At 42.4% G+C, this 26,950-nt stretch overlaps 1 protein-coding gene across 2 annotated transcripts; it reads right to left on the reverse strand.

Moving 5' to 3' along the window:
• Window positions 1-397: 397 nt before the first annotated feature.
• On the reverse strand, window positions 398-26,853 carry chd2 (chromodomain helicase DNA binding protein 2). 2 transcript variants are annotated; one of them, XM_072385802.1, is made up of 42 exons: window positions 24,943-26,853; window positions 23,452-23,518; window positions 23,252-23,312; window positions 20,205-20,262; window positions 16,951-18,950; window positions 13,465-13,699; window positions 12,439-12,525; window positions 12,234-12,295; window positions 11,577-11,708; window positions 11,117-11,290; window positions 10,868-11,007; window positions 10,556-10,781; window positions 10,348-10,448; window positions 10,226-10,267; window positions 9,931-10,109; window positions 9,720-9,844; window positions 9,397-9,613; window positions 9,217-9,306; window positions 8,935-9,125; window positions 8,657-8,845; window positions 8,408-8,567; window positions 8,119-8,271; window positions 7,366-7,437; window positions 6,981-7,130; window positions 6,745-6,893; window positions 6,551-6,647; window positions 6,371-6,463; window positions 6,062-6,241; window positions 5,711-5,880; window positions 5,577-5,618; window positions 5,321-5,460; window positions 5,091-5,229; window positions 4,823-4,973; window positions 4,511-4,633; window positions 4,304-4,426; window positions 3,910-4,050; window positions 3,635-3,751; window positions 3,329-3,507; window positions 3,139-3,238; window positions 2,864-3,056; window positions 2,502-2,748; window positions 398-2,232 (listed from the first exon to the last, which is right to left on the reverse strand). In XM_072385802.1, exons 5-42 carry the CDS (start codon window positions 17,010-17,012, stop codon window positions 1,947-1,949), a joined length of 5,457 nt encoding a protein of 1,818 aa, XP_072241903.1. In that variant the 5' UTR covers window positions 17,013-18,950; window positions 20,205-20,262; window positions 23,252-23,312; window positions 23,452-23,518; window positions 24,943-26,853; the 3' UTR covers window positions 398-1,946. The 2 variants fall into 2 exon arrangements, with proteins under 2 accessions (XP_072241903.1, XP_072241902.1); XM_072385801.1 differs by having other exon boundaries at window positions 8,657-8,848.
• Between the last annotated feature and the right edge of the window lie 97 nt (window positions 26,854-26,950).

Genomic DNA, 26,950 nt, shown 5'->3' on the forward strand with positions numbered 1-26,950 from the left:
TTTGTGTCAGCTAGTTGACACAGCAAAATGACAGATTTCTTTTTTTTTTCTCTTAAATTGAGCGCAATGAGAGGGAGCGGGAGCTCAGCTGTGCTATAATCCTCACGCCACAAAAATTTGACAAGAGTTACTTTCTCACCGTCTGCACCGCGTAAGAAGCTGAGGACCGGCCCGGCTCTCACAGAGTGCGTTTGGTCCCCGTGGCCCCATGGCTGGCTCAACTTTCCAGGGCTCCCTGGCGCACGTCACTCATCCACAGTGATCCTGCACAGGTGGGACGATATAGATATACATGTATAGATGTATAGCCAATAAAAATGTTTCATTACTTGAGTGTCTTTACACAGGATGAGACCCATTAGGTGTAAGTTTACAGAGTCAGAGATAAGGAAAGGAATTTCATTGTGTAGCAAATTTTATTACATATGTCCAAACATATGTACAGCACATTTCTCATGAAGAGTGGTTTTGTCACAAATATAAATTATTTAGACTTTCTTACAGAACATATAATACAGGAACTGTTGCTTGCTTTACTTGAAAGTGGGAAGAAAAAAAACAAGTTGGCTGTTCACTGTAACAGGTCGATTAAGTGCCCCAGACAACACACACGCGCGCGCACAATTCCTTTATATTAACGTTTATAACGATAATCCGCCCTTCTGGAAGTCACAGAACCAAACGAATAGCCAGAGTACATGGTCCCTTCTCCGGATTCGAATTGAATTATGAGCGAATAGGTACGTCAATACACATAAATAAGGCACAAATGAAGCAGCTTTGAAGGAAAAAAAAGAAAATATTCATCATCAGGACAGGAGCAAGAACAGATTTGGCACAGAAGGAGTGACTATAGGTGATACACTGTCAAAGAGCCACTTCCCGATAGCTTCTCAACCTGCAACAGCACAGCCGCCTGTGTGGGCAACAGAACATTTGACCCGAAACCAATGATTAAGGAAAACCACGATTTAATGAGCGCTTTTATTATGTGGAAGAATGGGTGATTCAAAGAAGGGACAGAAGTACCATTCCCAGCCATCATAACACTGAGTCAAAAATAAAGGGTTGTTCCAATTCATAGTGTTATCAACCTTTGCTCACGTTGAAATAAATACTGCTTAGATGATTTCAGTCTCATGGATCCTGCAAAGTGATTACAGTGAACAGAGCAGGAAAGGATTTATTACAGCTACAGTTACAGAAATCCTTATCCGTTCTACACACGACCAACGGGAAATTTGTAAAAAGCTTTTCGACAGTCCTTACGAGTGTGTACAGATGGAACACACTGGCTCGTTCAATCAAGTTTCCCAGCGATTCATCCGTTGTGAAACTCCCGTGATTCGGTTCGGCTACATCAGAGTCGTTTTCGTGGTGCAAATGACTACACGTTTCACATTGTATTGTTCCAAAAAAGTCTTCGAATGACATCGTTTGCAATACTCAAAGCTAAAGACAAAAAAAAACAATCATAATAATGATAATGTCCATGTCATGGTTCCTTTGGGAATAATCCCATACATTTACCATTCAAAAGGCCAAAACCTTCAGGCACTTTTAGGGCTGAGATCGCTCATCAGTTCGTGTATCCTACATTTTCTTTCTAATAGTCCACGGGACTAAGCATCCATAGGCAATCCACTCAGTCTTACCATGATAAAGTGATGAGCCAGTTAATTGAAATGTTGTTTTCAGTTTCGTCTCTGTTTTTTTAAGACGGACGGAAAACAAATTCCCTCCTTCAGGGTACAAACCCCTCACAGCCACAGTCGCTGGGAGAAGACAGTCAGATAGTTTGGTTTTGCTGGTAAAGAGAGTCCATGTTCCCTTTTCAACAGTGAGCTTATTAATGGCAAGTTCACACTTGTCCATCAGCAGCATCACGAGGCTTTGACCCTGGACGAAACACTCGGGTCGGTGTCTGAGCCTGTGCAGGCAGACTTTTATGTCTTCCTGCCGATCCAGTTTGGCTCGGCCGCGGCGTTGGGCTCTGCGGGCCGCTCTAGTGGGGACCGGGAGTCCTGGGGAGACTTCTGAGACTGCGGGGAGCGAGGGTCCAACAGTGGAGGAGGTTTGTCAGGGTGGAAGGGTCTGCTGTAGTGCTCCGGCCCGGTTGGACCCGCTGGCCTGTGCTCTGGCAACCTCCGGAAGTCCTGATGGGGGGCTTCACTTCCCTGGTGGTAGTTGGGACGGAACTCGTCAGGACGTCTTCTTTTGGGGTCCGGATGCCTGAAAAAGATCATTCAAATGTGACTTTTCTTTTTCACTGAGAGGGAAATCAGAGGGAGCTCTTACGGTGAAGACATGAACCAGCAGCATGCAGCCCATCACTTTTTGTCTGAGTGTGACAACCAACATCCTGCTGAAATCAAGAGATGCATCGCCCATGCACATCTCACTATATAATGATTTACATAGTATGGCTGCAGATGTTTGAGTATTTGTTCCCATGTGCCAACAGATTTTTAGCTCAACCCCACCTGCTTTGGGGGACTCACCTGTCGTAATAGGGTCGGTGACCCCTGTGGTCTCGGTCATTGCTGTACTGATCGTAAGGCCGTTTCCGAGGGGAGCTATTGTTACGGTAACCGCCTGAGCTGCGATACGAGTCTCCGTGCGGGCGCCGGTCACCGTAGTGATCCTTGTAGCGATGGGGGTCGTACGGATGATGCCGGTCTCCCTGCCACGGCTGGTTGCTGTTTCCCGGATAGCTGTATTTGCGATCCCTCTGCCAGTCTCCTCGATCTGTAATTGAACATTAAAGAGTTCATTGTTAAATGACCAGCTGTTTTTGGATGATCTGAGAGTGCTGCTGTCAGCTAGTGAACATCGAAATAAAAATCGGTCCATCCACACGCACCGTCGTTGCCAAAGTGGCGTTTGTGAGCCGTATTGTACGGTTCCCTGTGGTGTCCGTGCGGTCCGGACTGAGTCGCGTGAGACGCAGATTTGGAGGACGGCTGAGTGCCCGTGGAGTCTCGACTGGAACCAGAGGCCTCCGGCCTGAATGATTTTACTCTTCCCGAGAGGTCTTCCTTCTTCTTTTGCTCCTTCTGGAAACGTCGCAGAGGGATTTTTAGTGTTGGCAAACCGTGGCGGGTCGTATCGACTCAATGACCCTGCCTGGCAACTTACCTCTTCCTCGTGTGATCGCTTCTTCTGTGCCATTTTGTAAAGCTTGTGAAGCTTCCTTGCGCCAAACTCTGTGAACTTAGACACAAAAATCCAAAGGTTCCTGCCAAAAAAAAAAGAAAAAAAAGCTGAACAGGCGAGAGTTAATGCGAGTTAATGTGATAAAGCTAGAATTGGCTCTTTTTTTTTTTACCTTCGCCATATTTTAACATGTTCAGGGTCGTTGTAGGCTTTAAGGCACTCTGTGATTCGGTCACCGATTTTCAGCAGGCATGAGCGAGTGTGCTGGAGCTGCTCCTGGTCGGACAGACCCTCGTCTGGTTTGTCTAGCTGCTTCAGGGCCTTCTTCACCGGCCTCATGCGCTCCTTACACTACTCACAGAAAAAAGAAAGAAAAAAAAAAACTCTTAGTAGAATGCTTTTCACACAGAAAAAAAACATTACACCACACAAACTCCTCTGATTTAAATCACTGAAAAGAGCCGCAAAGGAAGCTCACAATACTGAATGTCTCCTGGTCAAGTTCATCGTCCTCCTTCCCTTCGATGGGAACGGGCTCAGATCCGGCCGTGATGTGCACTGGACCTTGATTCTTCTTCCCTTTGGCTGCTTTAGCCTGAAGACAGCAAAGCAGTTAACCCACACCTGCTTTTTACACCTTTTATTTGCATTGTTTATCTCGCTAAAATTCTAAAAAAGTATACTTTATTAAAAAGAAAAAAGTAAATGTGTAAATGTGAGCATTTTCAGGTCAGGTCTACTGTTGTTGGATACCTTCTCTGCTCTGGGCTTGGAGGCCTTCTTTTCTTTGTCCCCATCCTTCTCCTTTTTAGGTGTTCCCTGTTTTTCTTTGTTCTCTTTGTTATCCTTTTTCTTTTGTCTCTTCTTGACGTTGGGCTTTTCTGTTCCATCATCCTGCTCACAGCACAAAGAAACGGCGGGCCGTCACAATGAGGGCCGCAGTGCTATTTGGCACCTTAATAAGAACCTCTATTACTCAGTATATAAATAAAGATGAATTCTGCTCATCAGTCATAGCATAAGCTACATTGAGACACATGAGATTGCACATTCCCTCGCATGTAATATAGGCTGTGAAAGATTTTATGCACAAGCATATGCTACCCTTGACCTGACAGACTGCGTTCCACTGCAGAGTGTGACTGACCTTAACCTCGCCCTCTTCTGAGGGGTTATCAGACAGCCGGGGGGAGGAGATGTCATTGCCCTGCTCGTCTTTGAGGACCTTGCTCTCCTTTTTCACCCGAGGCTTCCTCTTCTTCACTTTCACCTTGGAGGACAAAGCCAGATGAGCAAAGAGGAAGGTTGCAAACTCCACTGCGGACAAGTTGCCCGGTGAACACGGCCATCATACCTCCTCTCCCGTTTTGGACAGATCGGCGTTGTCCTGTTCTTTTTTAAGCAGCTTCAGGAGATACTCCGCTCTCGCCTGCAACTGCTTCGCTTGAGGCTTCTTGCTTGTGTCATCCGGAAGAATCTGTGCACAAGTAAATGAACGTCAAGACTGCTCCATTCATCCCCTCGCACACCAGACTTGATGAGAATGACAGAAAAAAATTTAACTGCAAGACCCAACTTTTGCTCATCAGAAGTAGACTCAGAGGTACATTTCTAAAGTCTTGAGATGCCAGTTTGAGGCACCGTGCTAAATACTATGAATACTTGCCTTATCAGCGAGTTTGAGGTCGGAATCAGTCTTGATCAGATCCCAGTTGCCAAAGCCATGCTCGTAGATGCCGAGTAGGAGCTGGATGTCATCCTGCAGATCCCAGTCTGCGTCAAAGTGAGCTACTTTCACCCTGCATGTAAGACTGAACCTGGAAGGAGCAGAGCGTGGTCACATTTCATCTCAACACAGATGAGCCTTTTCCGAACATCTCGACTGCAAAAAGATACAAAAGGTGTGCCCTCTTGTATTTACAGAGGCATCTTACTTATTTCTCTCAGCAGGGTTGGAGGGCACCACTTTGTGCAGCGGCTCAAACTCCTCCTCATGCTGGATGATGGACTTGGCGTTGACTTGCACTCCTGAAATCTTGATATTTATCCCACGGCGCTTCCCAGGACCTTTGGCTGGAATAACATCACGTGTCATTCTTCGGGCAAATGCTGAAAAATGCATTTTTTTTCCCCTTGTGAAGTAAAAAAAATGAGAGCAACAAACCTTCAACCGGGTTCTCTTTGAGCTGCTCCTCGTGCTCCTGCACCGCAGTCACACAGCTGGTGTGAATCAGCTCGCCAAGTCTCTTCAGGTCCGCTATGGACTTGTCCACCAGCTCAGAGTCTCGGGCAATGGCCTCCAACCTGGACACGAGATGCAGGTTTGTCAGAAGTTCTTGAAAAGTGACCAACGTGTTCAACTGCTTAAAGAACAGGAAGGAAATCCTGAATCTATGGATCCGATTAAACAATAGGCCTACCTTTCAAGGGGAGATCCAAACTTCTTGTATGCCTTGATGAACCTGTTGATAAGATAATGAATGCACTTTTAATTATGCTTGTGAGAGAAACTGTGTTTCACCTTCCTTCTCTGTGGAAAGGAACAGCGAAATACCTGCGGATCTCTGCATCGGTGAAGCCCTCCACGTTGTTTTTGCGAGCTCTGGGTCTGCCTCTCTTCTTGGGCTTCTTGTCGTCGTCGCTGTCATCAGTCTCGCTGTCTGAGCCTGAGGAACGGTGCTTCAGCTTGGAGCCCACATCGCTGTCGCTATCGTTGGGCTGGGCCTGAAAAACGAAGGATTGGTTGATTCTGTTACTTGCCTGTGTGTACGGGTACATTAGGTGTGTAGCGGGGAACAGGGTTGGGAAAACAAGATAAAGCATAAAGAGACATTTTAGCGCGCCACAAACCAGTCAGATCTAATTCTAATGAGGCCCGGCGGGGTTAATCGGGGGCATTTCGTACCCGCTTGTTAGAGCTCCTGCTCCTGCTCCTGGGCAGCATGAAGATATCCTCCATCTCCCGCTGCTTCTCCTCCTCCTCAATTTTGCGGCGCTGGTCATCAGGAATGATGTCATCCCATTCCCGGATGGGCTTCTCCTCAAACTCTGGACTGGTTTCTTCCATACTGGAGAAGTTGGCAACCTGCAGAAATGAGTGGAAAAAGTGGCAAAAAAGTTTAAAAAAGTGTGACTAAGACTTGAAACTCCATCTGTGTCTGAAAGACGGCGGTAAAATATGCGTTTGAAACCAAACAAAGCTGCCTGCAGGGACCTTAAACTGTGACAGAAGCTCATCTGTCGCGTTGGAGCCTTGGTCGCTTTCTCTCGTTTCAGCCAACCTCAAGATCTCATCGATATCCATCTCCTGCGGAGACAAGACATTCTGGTTTATTACTGCAAATATGCAACAGTGCAACTGTCAGAGCACACCAGTGTTCCCACGATGCGTTACCTGCGGTTCAGACTCCTCTCCCTCCGCCTCTTTGAAAAGATCCTCCGCACCAAACTTGAGAATTGCCGTCAGTTCTTCTTTATTGAAAGGGTTAGAACTGGTAAAAACAAAAAAACATTTCAGAACATTTAACACACCACTAAGAAGCAGGAAAAAAAGCTGATTAACAGAAAAGGTCACGTTCAAAGTCCTACTTTGTGTTTCCTGAGTTGCTGTCCAGAACAGTTCGGCCAGTGGTGTCCATTCTCTGAATGACAAGATGGTCCAAAACCATCTTCTTCTTCGCCCTCTCGATGATGTCCTCCTCCACCGTTCCTTTTGTGACGAGTCGATAGATATTTACCTGCGAGGAAACAGCAAGGATTTCTCTTTTTTAATACAACGACCTTTCCGCTTCGGCAGCTCGTCCACAGTGACAGCCACGAATTACCTGCTTCTTCTGTCCGATCCTGTGAGCTCTTGCTTGTGCCTGCAGGTCATTTTGAGGGTTCCAGTCTGAGTCAAAGATGACTACGGTGTCTGCCGAGGCCAAGTTTATACCCAAGCCTCCAGCTCTGGTGGATAACAGGAAGCAGAAGTCCTGAAAAACAGCAAACATAGTAAAATAGGCGAATCAGTGAATATAATTCTTTGCATAATTTCCATCTTCCCCACCCGTAAAAGAGGTGGAATTGATTATCATTTGTGGGAAGTGGATTTTATAACGATATAGTGATCAACTATACAATAAAAAATAACCGTATACCGTATAATAAATATATATTTTACTGCAACTTGACCAATAATAGCAGCACAAATGTCGTAAGGACACATACCTCAGAGCCTTCAGCATTAAAGTGGTCGAGTGCTTGCTTTCGGATTTCTCCCTTTATGGAACCGTCCAATCGCTGCGGAGGAGAAGAGCAACATGACAAATTCACCCTTTAAAACATTTCCCGAACAGCGGTCTGCTACGACCCCGGCATCATCCAGCTTTAAGTGCCACGGTGCTCCGACGCGGACGGGCCACAACAGCCGAATGCAAACACCAGTTCAGCAACAACAAAACAACCCCAGTCGGGTGACTTGCAGAAGTCCAGCTGGTCTCCGGCAGAAAATAACTTGCTGATATAAATAAACGCATGAACTCTAAGCCTGCGTGCGACAACGCTGACATTCGATCCTCATCTGAGACTAATCCGTCCAGCGCAGCGTCCAGAAAGCGCTTCACTGTGAACACCAACAAAACCCAAGAGTCAAAAAACCGAGGCCCGTCTCTGCCAAGCGGTTCTGTTCTGTTTGGACGTGCTAATAGAAAAGAAAGCATCACCACGATTAGAAGGGGACATGACAGTATCCTTTGGGTGTTTATTCCAAATGTAACACCATGCTTTAATATTCCATCAGACGTCCTTTTGTGCATCTTTAACTAAACTGCCTCAGAGACGCATCAATGCCCTGCTTATCCTGGAACAACTGTAGACCGCAGCATCCCTCGGAATAACTACAAAGAGGCTCTCGCAAAACATTGTTTTTAGAGGGGAAGTGAGTGAAGTCAGAAATTCAGCCTCAAGCCGTGCAAACCGTACCTGAAATGGATACCGTTTTTTGGCCAGATATTCAGCCAGAATGTCCAACATTCGGACCATCTGGGAGAAGATTAGGACTCTGTTGCCTCTTTCTCGGAGCCTGGTCAGCAGCTTGTCCATCAGCACCAGCTTCCCGCTGCCCCTCACCAGACCCTAAAACAAGCAAAGCGTAACAAAAAGGACTGAGCGATCTGTGAGAACACACATTGGAGAATATGGTCTCATATGTGAGGTAAGAGCTGTGCAGAGGAGAAGCTGGAAGCTACAGAGGATTCGCAGGGAGACATACCTGCAGGTGTTCCTGCACTTCAACGTCTACGTCCTCAGGCTGTTTGATGAGGAAGCTGTGGTTGCAGCACTTTTTGAGCTCCATTACAATGTTCAGGAAGCCAGAAGAGCTGCCGCGGGTGCCTTTGGAAAGAGCTTTATAATTTCTTGTTAAAATCCACCTGGAAGAGAGAGGGAGCAGAGAATGTGGCTGCGGAGGTGAAAGGAAAAGAGGGAGGCTGCAAAAATGCCACCAAAAGACGGAGCGTACTTGTAAAATTGTTTCTGTTGCGCCGTCATGTCGACGCGAAGGATTTGTTCCACCTTGGCGGGGAGAGACTTCTCGACGTCTTTCTTGACTCGCCGGAGCAGGAAAGGCTCAAGGACTTTGTGAAGACTCTGATAACCGTTATCCCTTCCTTTCCCGTGCTCGTCCTCAAAATCCTCCCAGGAATTAAACCTGCTGAAAAAAAAAAATGCTTTAAGTGAACTGGAACACAAACTCTGCTTCTCTCTGGGACAGTTCTAAACGTGTCAAGCAGGACGTACTTATCGGGCATGAGGAAGTGTAGCAGTGACCAGAGCTCTTTGAGGGAGTTCTGCAGCGGAGTGCCAGTGATGAGGAGTCTATGGTTAGACCTGAACTCCATTAACGTTTTGTAGAGCAGGGAGTCATCGTTCTTCAGCCGGTGAGCTTCATCCACACCCAGAAACGCCCAGTTAATGTTCCCAAGGACCCCCTGGAGTCAAATGTTAAGAAACTAAGTGACTATTCTTCCTGCAGCAAACCGACAGAATGAAACAAGGACAAAGGCTCGACAAGAATCCCACCTTGTCCTTGAGCAGAATCTCATAAGTGGTAAGAAGCGCATTGAAACGGATTCTCTTAGTTTGATGGTTCACCCACTCGTAGTCGCGGATCTGTGCAGAGAAGGAAAAAATGACAATTCACGCTTGTGTCGCAAACTTCGAAAGGACCACAGGGGGTAGTTCCAGTCTAATTCAACCTACTGTTTTTCTGCTCATGACGTCGCCGATGTACACCACCACATTCATGTCTGGTGCCCAGGTGTCGAACTCCCTCTGCCAGGAGGTGAGCGTGGACAGGGGCACCACCAGTAAAAAGGGCCCGTAGAGCTGGTGCTGGTGGAACAGGTAAGACAGGAAGGAGATAGTCTGGATGGTCTTCCCCAGTCCCATCTCATCCGCAAGGATAACACTATTACACCTGAGAGAACAAAGGAAAGAAAAGAGGGGGGGTACTTTACGATTGGTGGTTTCTGCAGCTCGTCTTTTTCAAATGTAGCGCCTCGTGACATTCGTTGACACGGTACCTGCACCAGGAGTGAGCCAGCCAGTTCAACCCATCCAGCTGATAGTCTCTCAGTTGAAGGTTCTCGTCACCGATGTAAGACGGCTGTTTCTTCAAGGCAACAAACCTCGGCCTTTGCTTCAAGACCTAAAGCGATAAGAGCATTTCTTCAGTTCGGACTTGATATTTGGGATTAAAAGTTAACAGAAAATCTGCGTCCCTTTTGGTCCGACCTTGCAGTCTTTAGAGGGGACAGTTTTGCTGGAGTTTCGGTTTGTGAAGCTGTCTATGCAGTGCTGGAACTTCTTTCTGACCAAAGCTCCGTCCTCCCAGCTGCACTCTGCATACGGCAAACCCATCCACTTGCATAAGTACTCGGGTTCATTCGAGGACGAGGTCTTGTGACTGTGAGCTGTTTGGAGGGAAGACAAATAGCAGAATGCCAAAGAGTGTTAAAGCACAGCAAAGGGACATTCGACACTCAAAAAGCTGTGGACGGATGGTGGAAGTGTTGGATAAAACACTCACATGGGAATTCAACAGATCCTGGCATCTTTCCTGTTTTGGTTGCTGTTCGAGATAAAGTTGATTTTAGCACGACATTCGTTAAACAAAATAAGATCTGCAGCAGCGAGATGACGACGCCTTACCGATGATGCGCTCCACAAACTGAAACTGTTTGTTCAAATCAGCTGTGAGCTCCTGCTGGCAGTTATGATATTCTATGTCCTCAGGAGACGCCCTCCGCAGCCTGCGAACACAGGGAGAATTTCAGGAGAATTTCAGGAGAATTCCAGGAGAATTCCAGCGAGACGACGCACTAAATAAAAGCGTCGACACAAAGCAGAAGTTCCTCACCATGAATTCAGCTCGTCGTTTTTCTTCTTGAAGTTGTCCAGCTTCTTCAGGCCCTTGACTTTCTGTTGCGTCAGAGAATCTATGCTCTCCCATGTGTTGTGGATGTAGGACCAGCCCTTCCACTTGATCAGATACTGAGTCTCTGCCTCTTCGTTCTCAGGATCAAAGCCCTCGCTCGGGTCCCCGTTTTCCTCCACAGCGTACACAGTGGTGGAAGCTCCGATGGCTGGAAGAGCCAAAACGGTCACCTCAAAGACGGCACAGAAACTACGACGACTGACAAGGTTTGCAGAGCAAAGAAAAGTGGATCACCTCCTTTTTTGCTGTTCCTGGTGTCGATGACTTTCTCAATGGTCTCGCTGTCGTCGTCCTGCTGCTCCTCACCGGCATCCCCCGTCATTTCGATCAGGTCGTCGGAGTCCGTTTCAAAGTCGTGTTGGTCCTCTTTATAGCTGTAACGTAACAGCAGGGCAGCGCAAGCCTCGTGTTAAAACCACGTCTAAAGGGAACGAACACCCACGTGTACGAGAAGGTGCTAAGAATACCAAACACTGTGTCCACCTTTTGACTTTTGTGGCACCTCTTCTTCGAGTCTGCCTCTTTGGAGTGTCTTCCTCATCGTCGTCATCGTCCTCTTCATCATCATCCTCTTCATCGACGGACGACTCCTGTTTCCTGGACTTCTTTCCTTTTTGAGACTGCTGCTTTTTGAGCGTCGAAGATTTGGTTTGAGGTCTATGAAAAAACAATGAAAAACAAAAGAGAAAAAAGTCAGGCGCGGAAACACAGACGCTCAGAGCAACAAGAAGACACGCAGACACGCTGACGGATGGCAAATTAATTTCTTTTCACCATCAAATCAGGCTGCAGGATTCGGGTCGTTACTCGAAAACAAACAAACAAAAAAAAAAAAAAAAACGGGAGGAAACGTGTCATCAAACAACAGCTCACACAACATGGAACGATTTGGGGATGACCCCCTGGGTAGCTGTCTGATGGCCAGGCTTCGCTACACTCTTACCTTCTAGCAGGAAGTCGTCTGGATCTAACTTTTTTCTCTTCCTGCTCACTGTCTGTACTGTCGGAAGCCTCCTCCTCCTCCTCCTCCTCTTCCTCCTCTTCATCATTTGAGTCATCATCTTTCCAGATATTTCTTTTAACAAAGAAATGCCACAAGTTCACCCTCAATGGCCCATCACCACTATTTCTCCTAAAAATCTTATAATTTCATTTAGAAAACAAAAGAGAAAACACTGGCCGTAGGGTGCTCAGCATGACCCAATTCAATCAGGGATAAGCCACTGATCTGACCACTCAATTTTGACTTAAACGTATCACATCACCTGGCTGGCTAGAACTTACTGAGCCCATTCTGAGACAAACAGATACCCATTTACAAATAGGCTGGTTTTTTTTTCATGGTAAGATTCACAGCATGAACACTGATCGGCTACGGAATGACACAGACACGAACGGCACAAAGACTACTGCATGGTTCAAGTGCCAAACAAAAAAATAAATAAATGAATAAAAAAATCTCATTGACAATAGAGGTCAGTGTCTCACGGCGGAATTAAAAGTACTGGAAATAATAAGGTGCTGCGACATCAAATAAATTATGAATGGAAGAATAGTAAAAGAAGAACTCGTCATACGTGTTTGCAGTCTCCGTACTTACTCCTTTTTCTTAGACCGGGAGGATTTTCTTTTGGGGCTCTCACTCTCGGAGTCGCTGCTTCCCTGTGAGACACAGCAGCCGTTTCAGTGAACGTGCACTACACCACAGCCGCCACTAGGTGGCACAAGCGGCTCGCAGACATTCAAAGACATTCAGTCTTTGATATTTCTCCGCTCACCCTCGAACCTCAGCCATACCAGCTTACCTCAGCTCCTATGTTGAGACGGGCAGGCTCCTGCCTGCTGCGGTTCGACCTCCTGACGCCGTACACATCTGGATGTTCTTCCCACATCTGCAAGCAAGAGAACGAGATTTGTGGATTGCCATGTGCACGTGCCGTTCCAATTCCATCCTATGTTTGAATTTCCCTGCCACAGGACTGCCGCTGACCATTAATGTGAAGTTACAATATGGCTGCGTGGGGGTTTTCACGGGCCATATCCGCGCGCATCGGTGTCAAAACTTTGGTGGGTTTAAACAGCTTCTCAAATTACGAATGAGCCAATCAAACCCCAACTCCCTTCATTCTGCAAGAGTAGGGTGTCCCTGGGTAATAGCCATCTAGCCCTTCAGCAGACGTATGACGTGCCATTTTGATGGCTACAGTCGATGACCTCTACAACTTGATCCCTGGAAAGAAAACGAGCATCTACAGCGCCTGGATGGATGCAATATGGAGGGATAGGACCAAGGGCTGAATCACAGGGGAGCAATTAAGACACAAAAGCGCTTTATGGCAGCGGGTAAAGAGATATAAACATAAATAAACAGCTAAACTAGCATCAAACGAGAGATTGTACTTTTTTTTTTTTTTTAAAACGTGCTTTTCTAGGGATTTCTTTATCCAGCACCATTAATAATTTTAATGATTTGCGGTCTCTGTTATCTTTTGCTCACCTGAGGCCGTCTAAAAATATATATATAACTAAAGCAGTTTTTAGCTAAAACGTTCTACTTTTATTGCAATTTATTACCTTTGTCTGTGTTCATGGACAAACTAAGCTAATTGTTAAGATGCCTTGAAAACAAATGACATTATAAAAATATGTTTAAAAACCAACTGAGACGGAGCTGAAGTCTGACAGTTAAATGTTGCCCTTTTCTAGAAATGTCTTGCATGTCACACCCTCTTAATCGCATTAGGAGTCCAGGTGCACAAAGTGAGTTCAGTCACCCTGCATTATCAGAAAGGACCTGCAGTCTGCTTTAGAAACAGTCCAATGACCTTTACCTTCTTCACATCAGCCAGGAGCTCCTTCTTCTTGACTGGCTTGTCTTTGACCTCCGCGGCGTTTTGCTGCGATTTTGACTCGGCCGACTCGCTCTCTGACTCGGAGCGACTCTCTGACTCGGAGGAGCTGTTGGACTCAGAGTGGCGCACTCTCCTCCGCTCACTGCCATGTTCGCTTTCTGACTGACTTCCTGACTCGGACGCGGAGCGGTTGGATTCCTCTGAAGCGGAGTTGCTGCGGGAAAAAGAATGCGTTACTTTTTTTTTTCCTCCCCCCCTTTCAAATTTTGCAGCGCATATGCTGATATTTGGCGTCTGGCGTGTGCGTTAATGATCGAGACATCTCTCCACGGGCCCCAACGAAACCGCGAGCGCTTGATGGCATGAGTAATTAGAGACTAGAAACCTCATTACATCATGGATCGCGTTTCCTCACTCAACTAACAAGCTTATTTCAACCTCATTCTCTCACATGCCCATAAATCCTCTTACAGTCACTTTGGAGAGACAGAGATCACACACATCCGTTTTCCCAAATACATCTGCTGAAAGCTGGGCCAAACCCTAAAATAACCAGCCTTTATTTTGTCCACACAAAATATTGACCTTCGTTAGAGTCGTTCTTCTCTGCTAGCTGTAACGCTATGAAACATCTATAAATAAATGAACTTGCTCAATCTCTGAAAACTCTTTGAGAGAAATCAAGATTGAAGACACGTGAGCAACACACTGCAAATGTAAGTACTCTTACTCCCAGTTTAAGTGTATCAGCCTATATCCTCATTAGGCAGCAGATAAATGAAAGGCAGATCAATGACTGGAAGAACAAGGCCATTCCTTTTTAACCTCATTATCTTATGACTCCTTATCACATGCTGGATGTTAGCTGACAGAAGCTGAACTTAGACCTCAAGAAGTTTGGGAATTGGGAGGGAAATCAAATGTGTGTGTGTTGGTGGGGAGGGAGGGAGGTGTCAGATTTATTTTAAGCTGCAGAGGGGGTGCAAATCAAACAGTATTTCCCTCCAGCTTTCAAATTCAATTTCTTAAACAAAACATTTTTTATGATACCTTCCTTAAAAGTCTGCAGGATAATAAATCAGTACTGGTGGGTGATGTGAATGTGAAGAAACCACAGGATCAAATGCCCTGCTTAGGATACAGTACCTCTTTTTTAACACACGGGGTCGCTGGTGCCTCAACCCAGGAACGAATCTGAAGGAATCGCTGCTTCAACAGAACGGTTTTGGATAAAACGAAAGCTTGGACCCCATAACATTTCACACCAACTATACATCTATAGAGATGTTGCAATCTGTTAACCACCACTAATATTTTGTTGATGCTCAAACAGACTGATTACAACTTTGATAAATAACCATGTCTGCATTTGCAGTTTATCATACCAATGAGAGGAAATACAAATCGACTGGCTCAAACTACACAAGTCTATTTATTGCATCTTAAGTGTTAAAGTAACTCGGATAATTCGTCTGTGCAATAACCTGCTTCTTTAATCCAACTCGGAAGTACTCGGTTCTTTCTGCTTTAAGTGAGGTCAGCAGTGGGCGGGACACGGAGAGCTCAAATTTCTATTGGCTAGGACGTTGCTATGTGAAAGTCCAGCCTATCACGACAGCGTGTGTAGGCTTTAAAGGTCTGGGCTCTTCCTGTTCCTCCTCTGTGTAGTTCTGAGCAGAGTTTTAATAGAGACAAGTGAGTAAGCTGGGCACACAAAGCAAGGGCCATTTTGTGACTCTGCAGAGACTGTAAATGTCCCTTTGCCGACATGCAACATCACATAAAGTCACTGGATGTTTCTGATGCTCCATCTGCTGATCTGAATGCCCACAGTGCTAATGTTTAAATGTCACATAAGTTACGCTGCCATTACTGCAGAGGACACATTACACTCTGCTCAAAATAGTAAAATGGCTGCCATAAGATCCCACAAAAAACTACAAATGTGATGTAACCTGCTGCAGTGTACACTCAGTAAAACACTGAAGGTGATTATCTGCATTTACTGTCCAAACTTCTGTTATTTAAATAGAAAACACAGCAGTCTACTGAATGACAGTTATATTCACTTTAATAATGTGGCTGAGACTGAGCTTAATTTAGGAAACAGCATCAGTAAAGCAGATACAAACATTTCTTTTATATGGCTTGTCACTTCTGAGCCAGCATTCCTGTATTGTCCTGCATACCATTCAAATGATACAGTGTGGGGACATCTTTATTCATCAGTGTACGTTGCCACTTATTTTCAGTGGGCTTTAAGACACCTGAGGAGGATAAACACATACTGTTGTTTAATAAGAAGAATACTTTTTAAATGATGTTACCGAGTTGAAGTTTCCAGACTAGTGTGACTTCAAAAAAATTTAAATAGAAAGAAATAATCTACGTCAGAAGTGATAAAAATGAAGCAAAATTGAAACAAAAACTAACATTGTTCAGCTGCAGTATCACAAACATCAAAAAGGTTCAAAACAAAACCTTCAGCTAACATCCATCTCCATATAAACACAGAATAATCAGTACAAAATGTGTCACAAGTTAATATGGTAAAAAGGCACAATTTTTCTTTGTAGAGAGCACCATTCCTGGAAATAACATTCTTCACAAGTGAAATGAATCATTAAGTCTAACGTTCACAAATAAGCACCGTTAAACTCTATTCATAAAGCCTCATAAACCCAAGGTGAAAGAATAACATCTCCCAGGATAGCAAAGTTAAAAATGTTCTTGCATCACGGTGTCAAGTTTCACTAACCCTGTAAAAACAGGACAACTTAAGGATTTACAATCATTAATTTATTGAAGATTTAACAAAACTATTTAAGAGTACTATTCAAATACAAGGTGTGCAAAAAAAAAAGAGAAAAAAGAAAAGCAAAACAAACCTGATCATGTGAAACTTTGCAACTTGGTGAAAACTTTAAGCACAGGTTCAAAATGTAAAGCAGAAAGTGACTGAAGTGCAGCCACTTGAAAACAGACTTGAAGAAACCCCACAGGATGTAAAACATCAAAACATCCAAAACACTGAAAGTGTCCACAACAAGGCGAGGTAATGTTTGGGAAACATGTCACCCAGACAACAACGTTGATAAAAATGGTGCATTGCAGTCCCAAATTGTAAGGCAAGGTCATGTAACATTACGGCGACAGGACATCCAACACTTTGCATTTAGTCTTTTGAGATATGACACGGGACAAATGGGCTTTCCCTGTGGTCTAACATGTACATCTTGTGGGCAGAGATGTCTGAGCACAGGCCTGAAACCTCGGTACAGAGTGTCAGAAATGGTAGGAAAATCAGGGTGTGGCTATTAAACAATAGCAAGGTCATTCATGACACTGGTGAACTTCTGCATAACGACGTCGCAAATGTAACACAGGTGATCAACCATGCTCGACAGGGTAAACAATCAAACCAGAGATCAAGAGGGTAGGAAAAAATAAATAAAAGGATCATACCTTGATGCATTGCTTTGAGTCGATCCCTCATCCTCTTGTTTTTTACTTTTACTCTTCATCATCGTGGTGTCGTGAAAATCTGATAAGGTGATATTTTGTCCTGGTATTTACTGTCAAAAAGTTGTGGAGGAATCATGAACTATCGTACAAGTCCCACAGGATTGCTTTTGCTCAGGTGGCAGATAAAATCCAGGCGTTGCGACACGAGTACAGAAAACGGCATCAAATCGATGGATTTGAGGATCATTATTTGCATCGCAAGTTCAAGCAGAGCCAAGAAAAATGACATGTGAAATTACTATGTTAAATATCCACCGTGTCTTTCAATATTGTCTTCGGATCAAGCCGCATGCCGTTAATTTCAACTGCGTCATCACATGAAGCATTAGAAAAATAATATTTGCGGATGAGAAAATAAGTCAATTATGCATTACACAATGTAAACATATCAATTCAATGTGAAGAAAGGTGCTAGTCTATACGTGAACGATTAGATTCTCGTTTGCTCTGTCGCACTTTAAATATTCACCCGACTCGGATAAAAAAACAAACAAAATGCCGTTAAAACAATAACGTAATAAATTACAAAAAAGAAAAAGCCTTATTTCAAAAAATAACTCGTAGGCCTTTACAGTCAACATCGACTGACAGGCTCAGAGCGAGAGAGGCGAGCAGCAGCAGCACGCTAAAAATGGAGGCGCGCCATGGCTGCCAGAGCCCAGTATGGAAAACAACGACAAGCACTCCGCCAGCACAGACGGCTCCTCCAGCTCAAAAATTCAGCCCAAAAACCACACAAAACGCGCATAATCCTCGTTAAAACACGTTCGCACAACAGCAGCCTTCACATTTACACGAGAATCAAGCGGTTTCGGTCGAAAAACAAGCAAGACACACGGTCTGACTAAAGTCTATGGCACCCTTCCCAAGGCTCAGCCGCCATCTAGAGCTCCTTCCCTGCTCTGAAAGCTTTGCCTTTGATTGACGTTATTTCCATTTACCCCACACTCAGGTGATGTCTAAGTCCCACCCCTTTTATTATGTTTAAAATGACTTTTGGATAAACTTACAACTTTATTCGACCCTAAGGAACAAGCCCCAAATTAAAATCTTTTTTCTCCATTAGTAAAGGCATGAATAGTGAAAGGCTGTGAAAGTATATATTTTGCACCAATTGCATCACTTCCTGCTCAGACAGGAAGAAGGACAAGTAGCAGCCATTTTAGAGAGCCTTCCAGGCTGTGCTTTAGAAACCATTTCAGTTCTGACCAAAACCATCTGCATGACTATTATTCACATGCTTGTGCATTAATTCAGATTTAACAGTGAAACGGGTTAAAGCAAAGGAGAGCATTTTCAATCACCGTTTTCACCGTTATCTCATCATTCAAGATGATAAGTCCCAATTTTCGAAGCAACACCAAACAAAAACAAAAAAAAAAGTCCCCTTCTAAGTTAAAATATCAATCCAGCACGGAAGCCGGTGAAACTGACTCGGATGATAAGTCTTTCTCGTTATTGGCCCAAAGACAATGCAAACCAGCTGAATTTGTTGCTTAGATGACGTGAAATATTTGAACAAACCTCTCAGTTTTTAGTACAAAAACGTGAACAAAACATTACGCCACATATACTCGTGATTTTTCAGGAGGATCAGCTAATGAAACAAAGCCAGGGATAAAATGCGAGCACATACACTTTATTTAAAACAACATTTGAATATCAAATGTACAAAGGCTGATTTTTTTGTTTCCCAAAAACAAAACAGTAACAAAAAAAACAAAACAGCAAATTTTCAACGAGTCCAATACACAGCCAGAATAGGTGTTCCAGAGTCCACGTTGCGGTCAACAAAAAAACAAAAAGTACAAAATCCAAACGTCAAAGTCCAGTCAGAAAAAGGTTTCGTCTTGTCAAAATTTGGCTAACTGCCAAATCGCTTTCCGTCTTCACGTTAAACAACGCCGTCTCCACTTCAGCAATATCCAGTTGAATGGGGTCTTGATAGGATAAAAAAGAAGGAAGAATTGTAAGCCCACAGTGCAACTGAAATGAGTAGATTCACTGACCAGCAGTTTAAGAAAGCATGCGAAACTAGACAACAGTTTAGCTACATATGGGGATAGCTTTCAGTTGCATTAGCGAGCGCCGCACAGGAGCATGTGATGCTATGAAATGTTAGCATTCGTATGAATACAAAATTATAATAAAGACCTCATTTGGCAAAACTGTTACGTACAAATAAACTGTCGTAACGCATTGCATCAAACAATACATTTGGTCGGGTTTGCAACCCAATTTGGATCAAAGTCGTAAAAATGTCAGCGCAGAACTTTTATATTTATTTCTAATATACATACTTCCGAATCATATCATCGATAGATTTGTTTAAAGGCTTCGCACATGAAATACATTAGCATCAAGTTCCACGGCGAGAATGGTAGTTCTGTCCAAGAAAACAAACAAAAAAAGGTCTGTAGAAAGGTTTGAGGTGAGTTTAGAATTAATTACCAAAAAAACAGCCTTGGCTGAGGAAAAGTGTTAAAAAAAAAAAAGGAGCAAAATAAATGCATCAACTGGCCAGCAGGGGTGAGTAGTGTAAACAATCGTACCAAAGACACATTCGTTTGGTGTAAAACGTGATTACACAACAGCAGCAATATTTGAACAAATCGCCTTGAAAACATGAAACTGGTAGGCGAGCTAACGACGCTATAAACAAAATGAGTTCCTTCACCTGAATAGATTGTGCCTACGTGAATATCCAAATACCTGACCTACTGATGAACAACACAGTAGCATCTTCTAACTATTAAAGCTGTTTTTCCGACAATGTTAATTTTCATTCATCTACTTTTTAACATCGGTCAGAATATCTCTTGTAGCTCTTAAGGAGAATCTAGATCAAATCTAAACAATAACACGATAAACAAACTACAACAGATTTAGGATAAAAAAATAATTAATAATCAAGACGGAAAGGCAGCAGCTTGTGAAGTGCCACTAGGAGGCAAGTTACAGTGATGAACTGAGCCTTTGTTAATGCTCTCCATCTGCTACATTTACCTGCGCTGCTAGCCTTTAAAACTCGATAAGCAAGAAATATTCCATATAAACACGATGGGGCGAAGTTTGCTAAAAGTAAGCGTTCGTGTGTTATACCCTCAATGGATAAAAGACAAATAGAATCTTCTCTTTTCTAATCTTTACACTGGACTTGTGAGTAAGACTTGGGTAAAAGAAGTGAAACTTACAGAGACGTCTTCTTTTTCTTCAGAAGTTTAAAATCTTGTCTGCAGTCTCATGTTTCCCCTGTGAAAAAAAAAGAAGGAACAATGAAGGACTTTAGATACATAAGCTCCACACAGAGATGACCAACAAAACAAATGGGACTTGTTCAGCTCGTTGTTAGTGTTTCTGTTCCGTTTTTAAGCTGCCATCGATAAAGGAAAGCATCAAACAGCATTTACAACCAAACAATGACTTCAAGGTGAAAACTCCGTCAAAGTACCGTCCCTCACACTTCCGCAGTAATAAGTTCAAACTAAAAGGTTGTGTTCATTACATTAAATGAAATAAAGATCAAGTCAATTTAAAGCCCAAAAACAGATCTCGCTTCAATCTATAAAGAATTACTACCATAAGTTTGTTTAGAATAGTCTTTCACTCAAGACCACAATTTTAACTGATTTCTTAAGCTAACAGCCTTAAGCTTAAATTGGCATTTGCTGATCAATGCCAAATAAATATTTAATCCTAAAGATAAGGTAACACAAGGCCTTTTGTAAGTATGGAAAACAATACAGTGTTCTAACACTGTAAACTAATAATATTAATCGTCAATGAGCATCATTGTTATTGTTGGTATTATAAGATTAATGCAACTGTCTCCCAGGAAAAAGGAAAGACAATGTCTATAGTATCTCTAAACTGGTGCTTGGTGCAACCAAACACCAGTTCAGGCTTCTTAGGGAAAGTAAATTCACACTTTTCATTTAAATAATTAATATTCTTGACTCTATGGTGTCACCTTAATGTTTTGTTTTTTTTCTTTTAAAAATGGGAAAGTGTTTTGCCAACCATAAAACTTTCTTAAGTTCCTCTTGTGTATTTTCTAAAGCTACTTCCTACACTTAAGAGAAACAAGAAAAAAATAAAGACCAAAGATATCCATGCTAATGCAGTATTTGTGGAAAAATATCCATCCTTCTGCAACTTCTAGTTTGTGTCAGTCATTACTTGTAGCCTGAAACGTTATAGGAAAAGTTTCGAATGATGTGAAATAAAGCGTTATATATCATTACGTGTCTAAGAGATGGATTAAGTTACGGTGTGTCACCACTTGTGTGTGTATGATCAAAGTCTGGGATTTTGGCCTCAGCCACCTTGTTTTCTGAGACAGGAATCTACAAACGAGGGTTTGTTCCAAATGAGCCTGCGGACACTACGCAGGACAGGCTTGTCAGTCATCGTAATAAAACCTTTAGAAAGTAATTCCCTCTAAATAGGTAGATAATTAACACAATTAACATTGTGTTATACTGAAGATGTGAAATTAGCTGTCTTTTGTCACTGTTTTATTAAACCTAGATTACTGACAAACAGTAAAAAATACATGCCTGATATAAATCCAGGTATGCAAGTTTTAGATTCTCTGCCCTGGATAATTTGCATCAAAGGTTTTCATTTGTGCACAACTTTAGTGTGAAATTTCAATATCAAAGGCTTAAGTGATGAAAATAGATTTGCATAACAAGAGACTTTATTTTACGGTCTCTGAAGTATTATGGGACAAAGCTTATGAGACATGAAACCAAACTCAATTCTTGCCAGGGGATGGTATCCCTCTGCTGTGGCTCCAGGTGGCTAAGTAGGACAAATATGCGATATTACCCCAATTACTTTGCCTTGGTTTCATTTCAGCTATGAGAGAGCCTCTACTTTATTGTGCTGTTACTTATGTTGAAGAGACTTTCTCCTCTATTTTCTGCTTCAACAAATATTTTCATAGAAACGATCCACAGATCCAAGTACTGCCCCCCAGAGGGCAGAAGAGGAGAGACAGGTAAAGTAAAGATAACATTGCTAGGGGATATAACTCACTATGCTATTTCAAGGTCCGATAAAAGACTGCGCAAGTTTTTCGCGTGGAGAAATTGACAGCAGAATGACAGACTTAAGTTTTTGAATGATGACATGAGAAAATTGGCAACGGGTAAACTTTTGGCTGTTAGCTTGACACGGACCCACCTCCACTGTAAACTACTGTCGTGTTTGTGCGACACTGAACCGCCTCCACAGTATACTACTGTCATGTTTGTAATACTGACCCGCTTCCCCCGTACACTACTGTCATGTCTGTAAAGGTTAGAATGGGGAGTCGAAGTTGATGCACCACTGACGTTGCAGTCGCACAGTATATTTTGCAATGCTGACATGCCGACTTGTTACTTGAAAGCAGACACATTGATGAAGCTCTAAGCCGGTTCTGTTTCAACAGTATGATCGAGTAAAGGCAAAAAGCCTGAACAGTACAAATGTAAATATAAAATGTAATGCAGGCAAATGGGGAGCAGAGGCAAAATGAGGAAAAAAAACCTAAGTTTGGTTGCTTGCCATCCACCGCAACTAGCTTGTCTCGACTTTGTGACACTAAAAGTTTAGAAATGTTGTCTTTAATACGCTTAATGAGTGCGAAAACAGTTTTTATTTTTAGCATATACCAATAATACAAAAATGAGTAATAATGTTTCAACATAAACAACAAAGTTGCTTTGCAGGTTTGCTAGCAAGAGTAAAAACCATCACGAATTTGTTCAAATATGGCAGGTTTCTGCATATAATTGAATGCTAATTTTATCTAAATATAATTACTGGAGCTTAACTGTTTACGCACCCAACAAACTGCATGTAATAAACAATGGCACTAATTTTGAAAACTTTCTAATGATTTTCTCTAATGATTAACGTTACGTTTGACATCATGTTTCATTTTAATGTCTAAAAAATACTAAGAGACGCAATGTATGTTTACGTATGAAAGTAATAAATATAAAGATACATTACGGTAAGATAGTTTCAAACTAGCCAAGCAAAATGGGTCAACAAGCATCAGGAGCTGGTTCACTAAATATATATATAATTTATACGCACTTTGTTGCTACATCATACACTAGGGGGCAGTGCTGTCCATCCTTGAAGCAGCATAATACAGCGCAACCTTTTGAGCCAACACATTTTAAGAGTTCAATGCTCTGCTAATATGTAAGGAATATTCTATCAGTCTTAAAATAGTACTTACAAGTCTCCAATGCAGCGTGAATCACTCAAGTTCTTCGGCTCACAGTGGCTAAACGTCAAACCTTTAAAATAGAAAAATAACAATTCAGAATGGGAATGAGACAACAGCCCACCCTGCTGGACACTTGTACATAGCAGTAACACCAAAGAAACTCTTACGGCTGCAAAATATAGCTTGGTTAAGTTTAAACAAAAACATACCATTTAGAGTCGGTGAGACGATCCTCTTTTTTTGACGACGTAGTTGGCAAGACAACAAAAGGAATACCTGCGAAACACCAAACAAAATTATGCTAATTTTTCTGGTTGCAATTAAAACCTGATCTTATGTTGGCACGTGAACCAGTCATAAATAGGCTCTTTGCACTTAATACCTATCAAAGATAATTTCTGAACCGTTTAGGGGATCGTTTAGATATCAAGAAATTAATAAACAAGTATCTGCATATCTAATCATGCAGATGTTTTATCTTTATGTGTCTGAGTGGCTCAAAATGTGACTAAATCTGTCTTAAACCAAGACATTCATTTGAAAATAGCTAACAGGAGACATTTTTTATGTGCAGGGTGGGACTAATCCTTTGGATTAAAATATATAGAATAAGATTCAAATACATAACAAAACAAAAAGACTACATAACATCTACTTTTAGGATGTGTAGTATTGGTCTTCAAATGTGTATGTTTCAGTAACCTTGTCTTTGAGGCTGAGAAAAATCAAGATTATTATTTTTTTCTTTATTTAATTATTTTACAGTGTTTAGGAAAGCATTTAGGATTTCAGCAAATTCACATACGTGTGATGAGCATTTCTAATGTGAAAATATTTCATTACATGTCTTACTTTAGTAATGTGACTTAAATAAAGAGATTTTATGCAAATATTCATATTACATCTCTATTCAGTACCTCAAAGGGTTAAAAGCCAACACCCTACTTTGAATTTCGAAGTATATCCGAGCTTTTAAAACATACAGAGTCTTGAATTTATATTCAAGTTAAGTCTAGTTTATGTATGGTGTCAGCAATACAAGGATTCTCCTTGTATTTCATATTTTGTGTATTTTTACAACTTCTCACAATTTATTACTTTTATTTATAAACTGTACGCATTAAGCATGTAATACTTCCATAAATCCTATAACAAACTGCATTTGCATGGTCTGTGAGAAGATAATGAATAAAACCATCCATTTTTTTAGTATTTTCTTACATTTCAATTCGGTGAAAAGTCTCAAAAAACGAATACACTGAAAATTAACAAAAATGTATTTAAGGTTGTTGTGTTGATGTCTACCTGCCTCAATACAACGTTTAAAAAGCGAAACATTTGCTCAGTTTTGTGGGTTTTATCGAGTAAATTCAGACAAGGGCATTTGCCCTTTCAAGGACAAAGCAAATTTTAAATGCGTAGGTAGAAATAACTCCAAACTATTCGAGAATAAATATGCTTGTCCACACATGAACTAAGTTAACTCAAAACAGAGATACCAAACATGCAAAAATCGATCAAACAAAACACAATTCTAAGCCATTTGCACCAAGTAAACTGTTTTCTCTGTTCTTCGCTGACAACACACCATGGCCATTTTTACAACACTGCGCCTAACTGTCGTTCTTGCCACCATATTGCCTTGCGCGCCAGATTCATATTTTTCAGCGAATAATGTATGGTTACTTGTCAGTTCTTACCCATTTCTCCGGTCGTGTCTATCCCCCGTCGTCTGCCGCGGTCTGGGTAGCATTTTTGACCGATTTTCGGGGTTTTGCTGGGTCTTTCACCGCCATCGCTGCGTCTCTCATTCTCTCCGACCCTCCCGCCTCGCTCCTCTGCTGCGTGTGTCCTCCTCTCCGCCTCTGCCTGAGCTGATATCCTTCAGCGGCTCTGCCCACCTTCCTCTCAACGTAAGCCAAACTCCACTTCCTCTACAGCCCCATCTAGAAGTAACCTCCAATCCACGAAAACTTTTCTTCAACGAACCTGAGCCCATCAGACTACTCACAAAACGTTTTAATAAAGTATAAAGTGACGTTTATACAGAATAAAGAACAGTTAGCCATGTTAGCGGTGCTCATAAAATCAAGCTAAATTTGACCTTCAGTGCTACTTGTTGATGTGATATGAGGAAACACAGCTGTTTTTAGAAACAATGCCTTCTATCTGTCCTATTAAGTCGTCCTTGGGTCGTTTATGTGTTTATCAGGTGGTAGAACAACATACATTGTGTTGTCTGGGTTCCCTTTGTGGTGCTACACGAGAAATATATACACAAACAGATGTATTTATTAGTGTTTTGTAACTTTTGTTGATCAATTCAGACCTTCTCTGCACCCTTCAAGATGCTTTTAGAAAATAATGTATATTATTTTTGAGCTGCTAATACATAGTCAGCACCATGATAACAAAAATCTAATTTGTATAAATTGTGAGAAAAATCTGTAAGTGTGTTAAGGAGTCGTATCCAAATTGTGATTGTATTTGCATGCAGTGTTCATAAAGAAACCTTGTTATAATCCTTGTACAGGCCGACATGCTCTTCCAGCATTCAGGTTTCAGATCGCGTGTGTACAGTTGTATCTGATCCAACACAGTCGGACTCAGGCTTTTTGCTCTTACCACCTAAAAGTGTTGAGAAACCCGGGCAAAGACCTGCCCTCTTTAGGAACTCAAGTGGAATCCAGGCTTTTCAAAAACCTGCATAACACCAGGTTTCTGAAAGCAGATGAAGATGTCGACATGTGTAACATGTGACTTGGATGATCTAAAACTCCCAACATAGCCAGGATGTTGCATGTCAGCGCTATGAGGCTCATTTGTGGAAAGATATGGCACGAGTAGATTTTCCTGTTTGTGTCTGTAATGCTTTAATTTCAAAACTACAAGTTCTCATTTGCAAATATGAACTTCAGAAATGGAAACTTACATCTGTTTCGGTGTTAAGACTTACTTACCAAGCACAGCATAAATGCCAGATGCTTTAGAGAAGCCCACCCTGCCTGTGTCAACATGATAAAATCAGTAAAGTTGGGCCTATAACCAGCTGAAACAAAGTTTAAACAGTCAGTTGTCTAATGAAGGAAGAATCAAACTTGGTCAACTTTGGCTGATCAGCCAGTGCAGCCTTTGTTGGACAGTCTATGGAGCTTGTGATATGCACTCCACCCCCACCACTAGCCAATGAGAGCCTTACACACCACCGCGCATGGGCCTCGCTGTGGAAGATTTCTTTCAAAAGATCTCCAGCCTAGCAACAGCAGTGCCATGCAGAGTCATTGCACACCCAGAGAGCACAAGTGAAGGCAGCACAGCCTTATATTGACTGTGTGACTCGCGAGCAGGGTTTGTATGTAAGGCTGTTGAAATCCAAAACTATGCTATCAGAGACCGAGAGCCGCAGCAGTCGATGTGGAAGCACCGTCTCCCTTCTAAGATCACCAGCATGGTTTAAATGAAAGCAGTTTGTTGAATGTGAGGGGCTCATTGTTGCTATTTCTGCTCCATGAAAGCAGGAGCTAATTTAACAAATCCTAATAGTTCAGTTTTATTCTTTGTGTTCTTGATATTGTGTTTGAGCTATCATTTGACCGCAGCTGATTTAAAACAATGTGATGTGATGTTTAGGGTACTGTTTTGTTTTAGAAGTGCACATTCAAGAAGGAGAGCAGCAATCAGAGCTTTATTGGCTTCGTATTTGCAATA

Source organism: Leuresthes tenuis, unplaced genomic scaffold (assembly GCF_036924035.1).
Source record: "Leuresthes tenuis unplaced genomic scaffold, fLeuTen1.0.hap1 SCAF_5, whole genome shotgun sequence".
In the NCBI taxonomy this organism is placed as follows: domain Eukaryota; kingdom Metazoa; phylum Chordata; class Actinopteri; order Atheriniformes; family Atherinopsidae; genus Leuresthes; species Leuresthes tenuis.